Below are 6,000 nucleotides of genomic sequence, written 5' to 3'. Positions count from 1 at the left end.
CTGCTGCCATGAAAATACTCTGTCTGCGTATCTGAGCTGATGTATGGAATATAAGAACCTTGGTTTTACCAAGGTTCACTGTCATGCCTCTCTGTATGCAAAAATCATCCAATGCTAATAAATGCTGCTGTAATCCCTGAGCTGAGTCTGAGACCAACACAATGTCATCTGCATATAGTAAGATATGAACTATGGCTCCACTGAGATCTATACCTCCACCGGCTCGCTGTTGAATAAACTCTGCTATCTCATCAATGTATAGCCCAAATAGAGTTGGTGAGAGTGGGCATCCTTGTTTCACACCAATGGTGCTCACAAGGGGATCTGATATACCTCCCGGACATCTGACTTTGCCAGTAACCCGCTCATATAGTGCATAAATACCCCACATCATGTCATCATCCACCCCCAGATCAAGTAGGCGTCTGAAAAGCCTCTCTCTCGAAACCATGTCAAAGGCTTTGCGGAAATCCACAAAGCAATAGTACAATCTCTGTTTCTTCACTCGTGTCTGGTCGATCAGACAACGGAGAGTGAAGATGTGGTCTATGGTAGAAAATGCCCGTCTGAACCCTGCCTGTCCGGGTGTGCACATGCACTCTCTCTCTGCCAGTGTGCTGAGCTCCTCCTCCATCACCGTGCCATAAATTTTGGACAAAACTGGCCAAATCATGATGGTCCTATATGTGTTAGGATCCACAGGATCCCCTGACTTGTGGATAGGTACAATGGTGTGCTCTGTCCACAAGTCAGGGAACCCCTCAGACAATGCACGGTTGAAGAGGTGAGCAATGAGTGGAGCCAATGTGTCTCTGCCATATATAATATACTCTACTTGAAGATCAAACTGGTCTCGAGCGCGGCCATGCTGTAACCGTGAGATAGTATGTTTCACCATACTAGTGGTGAAAAAGGATGAAATACTCGGTCTCGGTGTACATGGTGTGGGTATCAGCGGCTGTGCGGGTACATGATATAAACTCTGTGCGTATCCATGCCATACTGTAGGGTCATGTATCGGTGTGGGTGAGCGTGGTTCTCTAATCTGCCTCCATGCCTCTGCACAATCTCTGCTCATAAGAAGGTGGTATATATCCCAATATCTCTCCTCCTTCCATTCCCGCTTTTTACGGCGGGTCAAGCGGTGCATGCGTCTCTACGCCTGTTTGTGTGTGATCTCTCCTCTGACCTCCAAATCGCATAGCTGTCGACGTAGATCTCTGCACTCATCATCATACCACCTGTTCTGTGGCATGGTACCAGTTCGAGGGGGGTGCGTGTATGTCTGATGTGGAAAAGTGAGTGTAGTAGAATAATGCAGAATGCGTGTGATATCAATGGTCAGTGTATCAAGGGGTGCGTATGGATCAAGTGACGTGATGTGCTCCTCCAGATGCTGTGAGTGAACATGTGAGAGCTCATGAGTGAAGTGTATGGTAGTATGCATGTGGGGTATGATATCTGCAGGTGGTGATGGTAATGAGGTGAGGAGTGAGAAACTGAGAAAGGTGTGATCGGCACTGAGTGGAAGTCTCCCAAGGATGAAGGACTCGATAGTATGCATCCCATCGATCGGTTCGAGCAGATAATCTACAGTACTCTCACCCCCCTCCCCATGTGGGAAGCATGTAAGACCTCCTGAATATGGCCATCGTGCCATCCCGTTATAAATAACGAGATGATGTCTACTACCAAGCTCAAGTAAATGCCCTCCATACCCTGTGGCGTCTGGCCCAGTATCTGCTGACTCCCTACTGATCCCCAACTCCTCAAGGTCTAATGCTCTCATGATCTCTGGCTGCTCCATATCAAAACTCTCACACTGTCGGCTCTGTGTGCGCCCGTTGAAGTCCCCCATAAGGAAGACCTCACCCAAACTAGAATACAGAATAATGTCCTCTGAGAGCTGTGAATAAGGGGAGGGGGAATCTCTGGCCTGAATATCACCCTACGTAGTAGCATATCTGGACCCTCGTGGTGAAAAGTAGCATACTGCCATATAGATCCATCTCTCATCTGATATCTGCACTCTGATCCATATGTAACTGGCCTCCTCATCTCGTCTCACTAACTGGATATGTCTCTGTATCCCCTGATGGAATAGAACTGCCACCCCTCCTGAGCCCCTAGATGTGCTCTGTCTAGTAGTAGCCCGGTATGCAGATACCCACTCAAATCCTGTAATGCCTGGAAGCCCTCTCTCTGGGCTCTCATGTGTCTCTGTGAGGCATATAACATCATGGTCGGGTAAAATCTCCTCAAATCTGTCCGGTCGTGACCATAGGGAGCCGTTGCAGTTCCAAACTGCCACACGTATTGGGGTCTCCTGTACAGTCCTCTGCCCCGTCTCATAGGCTGCCCCCCTATTTGGTGGGGCGTCCATCTATAAAAATCCGGCCATCTCGATAGAAGGCCTTACGGCCTTCTCTACGTGCTTGGAGTATCTGTGGCATGCATGCTCGTCTGTGTGCAATCTGCATCTGAGTCAGGTCCTCATCCATGAAGATGGGAGCCCTAGTCATCCCTCGGAGCAAAATCCGCTTCCGAAAGAAAGTGGCTCTATCCTCCGGTGTGCTCATATGTAATATCAAAGCTCTGACCTTGGTAGTATCTCGTCCTGCACGCCATGCCTGAGTAAAGGGCATGCTCATGTACCCTAGTCGGGTGCATAGTCCGCGTGTGTCCTCCTCCGGAGAGGCCCCTTCGGGGAGCCCGGTAATACGCACGTTCAATCTACGCGCGTTTCTGAGCCTCTCCTCCTCTAAGGTCTCCTGAACTCGGACTACCTCCTCCTTTTTATTTTCTTCCTGGACCTCCTTCTTAATGTTCTTCTTCACTACCTCAATCCACCCCTCCTTATTCCCTTCTAATTCTTCATGTTTGCTTTGATTTTTTCCTCCCATCCCTCTCTCGAAGCCTCAACTTCGGTTTTAATGCATACCTGGAGGTCCTCTCGGCATTCCTTCGTGATAGCCTCTCGGAGATCCGCTTTGAGATCCACGTCCTCTCTTGCCTCCCGTAGATGTGACACTTCCGTTTGTAGCTTGTCCAGGTCGGTTTTGAGATCCCTCTTCTCTTCCGTGAGTGTCTTCACCATCTCCTCCAGTCGTCTGATCCTCTCATGGAGCCGGCGGGTTTCTTGGTTCAAGGCATTATCCGCATCCTTCTTGAAATCTTTCTTCGCCTCCTTGATAGCCTGGCTGATTAGAAGCTCCACGTTATGGAGCTCGAGGGGCATGTCGCCTCACGGGGAAAAAGCCCCCTCGACAGACCTGTTGAATGTCAGAGAGACCACCTTCAATGAAGAAAGTTTCCCACTTTTCACCTCCTCCTGAAACTGCACATCCACAAATGCTGTCCCAGCTTGCACATTCCAAGAGCCTTCCTTCTGCAATGCCTCTAAGCTTGACAATGTGTAACCCTTTGGAAGAACTCCCAATAGATAAGCAATCAAGAAATGTCCTACCTCATGCAGATCTATGCCCGAGGCCAGAGTAAGGGCAAGTAAGATGCCAAGCACTTGAATTTGATTTAACTGCAATGTCTGCCACATAACCAAGCCACCCAAGGCTGCAGCAATTTGTAGATTCCTTCGAACTTCTCCAAGTGTACAGTCCACAGGAGACAAAAGACAGTTTGTCTCTATATTATTCAGTCGCAAATCTGCAAGAGAATATAACCCCTGTGGGACCTGTCTTGCGGAGCCAAAAGCCCTGACGCCATTGCGAGCGCCTATAGAAGTAGAGATGATGGCCAGGGCCTTGCTATCGTTCCCAGCCTCGAGTTCCTTGTCCAGACGCCTGCAGGTTAAGAGACCTGTAATATTTGTGGCTTGAAAGACTCGGAGATCTTTCCTGTCACCCGAGACAGAGAGCGCTGGCCACCTTTTCGCCCAGCTGCTCGTCGGACACTGGTTGTGTGCTCATCTTCTGCTCCTTGTTGCCATGTTTGGTGAAGTTCCTATCGGTCGGAGAGAGAGAGAGAGAGAGAGAGAGAGAGAGAGAGAGAGAGAGAGAGAGAGAGAGAGAGAGAGAAGCTTCTAGAAGCTTCTTCTTTCCCCCTTAAAGAAAGGTCACACACCCCTCTTGATATTTCCGAAAATACGCCCCTTCCCCTTCATTATCCTTTCTCCACTCAAGGAGAGGCGGCGATAATTTTTCATAGGAGAGTGCAAGAATTCTACCTCTCGTGCACGCGTCTTCAAGAATGGGCCCGAAGTGTAGTTCCACAAAGATGGCCGGAAACCCTGCAAGTGTGAATGGAGGTTCCTCGAATCAAGACGGCACCGCAACCGCGAACGGTTTATCAGGCATGAATACCGTTGGAATCAAGACATCACTCCAAACCCAGGTTGCTCTATTGTTAAATCATAGGTTATAATTATCATGGTGAAAATCATATTCACATGCATCACATTAATTGCACAATTGATAATTGTTGTGATGTTTGTAACAAACAAGATAAATTTCGTTGTAGGATGACATCATAATAGGTGTAATTTATTAGGTAATTGCATCATAAATTACGAAAAAAATCATGCATGAATTCTTGCATAAAGTGCATTGCTCCTTGCACAAGTTCTTGCTTAAAATGCATTTCAGAGGACATTGAAAGAAACAAAGTGCATCTCTGTATCGTGAGATGGATTCTAAGGTACATGCAATAATCTGCAGAAAAGATTAAAGTGCAGCTAGACTTATACAATGATAATATAAAGTTAAATCACTCAAGAAGGTTATAGATCGTGTAAATAATTACTTAGAGGATAATGTTAAGATTGCATGCATAGAAAGTACCTTCGCATGTGTGGCATAAAATAACGCATGGATTATATCAAAATTGTAAGCATTGAAAATGAAGGCATGGCATTACGTTGTGTGCATTAAAGTCATTGGGAAAATTCAATGTTGTTTGTAATTTACCAAATGGGACCCATGTCAAAGTCCTTGGTGACTTCAAGAGGGATAGGCAAAAGCTTAAGCGCTTGTGAGCATTATTAAGAGGCTTAAGAAGATTATACTTAAGACGGAGTAGGAACTGTTCTAAACAGAACCATCTTGACCAACCATGGTCAAGGAGATAGACAATCTTGATCAATTAAGATCAAAGATAAAGGTACATAGGTACTTCAAGGGATCTAAGGGATAACCAACAAGTTGACCAACCGAGGATGACGGGGTTGTCTATGATCTATCTTACAAGGAGACCTAAGGTAAGGATAATTAGGGTTGGTAGGGCACAAACCCTAACCCAAAAAAAAAGGGAAAACAAGCAACCTAGCTTGCCAAGCCCCTGGAATCTTGCCAAGTTGCAAACGACCCAAGACCGAATGTTAGGAGAATTCGGGAAGAAGGAATCACACCTTAGCAGTTGGTCGTACGAACGACCACTGAAATGATTGTGATTGTACACTTAGGTACATTGTTTGAACTTCTTTTCTCAAGGAACTAATTCAAAGCAAAACATTTAATGCTTCAGGTTAAAAGCCTGGAGGGAGAGGCAGGTTCAATTACCTCTGACTGTCTGCCTGCCCCTATCCAACGGGGTTGTTAGCCACGTCGTGTATATGGACGAGAGATCTCTCCGTGGGTGCTGCTTGGAGAGGTCTCTCCGTGGGTGCTGCTTGGAGTGGGAGGATGCTTGGGTGCTAGGGGAGGCTCTGGCTGTAAATTCCTTGCCTCTGAATCTCGCACAAGAGGCCGACGTGACTCGAGATGGGATCTCGAGGCCCATGAACTAGTCTACGGGCGAAACTTGGAGCAGCAATCCTGTTGATTTCTGGGTTAGCCTTCGTGCATGATACTTGATGTATTTCAGGACTGATAAATAAAGATTAGATATTTGAAAAAGGAACTTACTTGACATTATTTTTGTGTCAGTGCCTAAGTTACGTGAAGGAACCTGTGTTTAAATTGATTAATTAAGGAAGATGCTTTTGCATGTCAAATATAATGTGGTAGGTAATTAGATAACTAAGAAAATTGAGGAAAGTGCGGTGGA

General features: G+C 46.5%; 2 protein-coding genes across 2 annotated transcripts in view; both read right to left on the bottom strand.

The window, feature by feature from the left end:
• Nucleotides 1-2,363: 2,363 nt before the first annotated feature.
• Nucleotides 2,364-2,903, bottom strand: LOC148039830 (uncharacterized). Its single transcript, XM_087662351.1, has one exon. It carries the CDS (start codon nt 2,901-2,903, stop codon nt 2,364-2,366), a length of 540 nt encoding a protein of 179 aa, XP_087518477.1.
• A 341-nt stretch (nt 2,904-3,244) lies between these two features.
• LOC148039829 (uncharacterized) overlaps nt 3,245-6,000 on the bottom strand; it is a 103,361-nt gene continuing 100,605 nt past the window's right edge. The window contains exon 2 of the mRNA XM_087662347.1: nt 3,245-3,800. Within this exon, the coding sequence (XP_087518473.1) occupies nt 3,245-3,800 (556 nt within the window). The remainder of the gene's footprint in view (nt 3,801-6,000) is intronic.

This window comes from Lygodium microphyllum, chromosome 2 (assembly GCF_053477565.2).
Source record: "Lygodium microphyllum isolate KBCC chromosome 2, Lygodium_microphyllum_v1.1.10, whole genome shotgun sequence".
Classification (NCBI taxonomy): Eukaryota; Viridiplantae; Streptophyta; class Polypodiopsida; order Schizaeales; family Lygodiaceae; genus Lygodium; species Lygodium microphyllum.
The sequence above is the reverse complement of the archived record's forward strand: the minus strand, read 5'-3'. Positions and strand labels throughout refer to the sequence as shown.

Coding starts and splice junctions, on each gene's coding strand:
- LOC148039830 (XM_087662351.1), bottom strand. CDS start 2,903: ATGGGAGGAAAAAATCAAAGCAAACATGAAGAATTAGAAGGGAATAAG.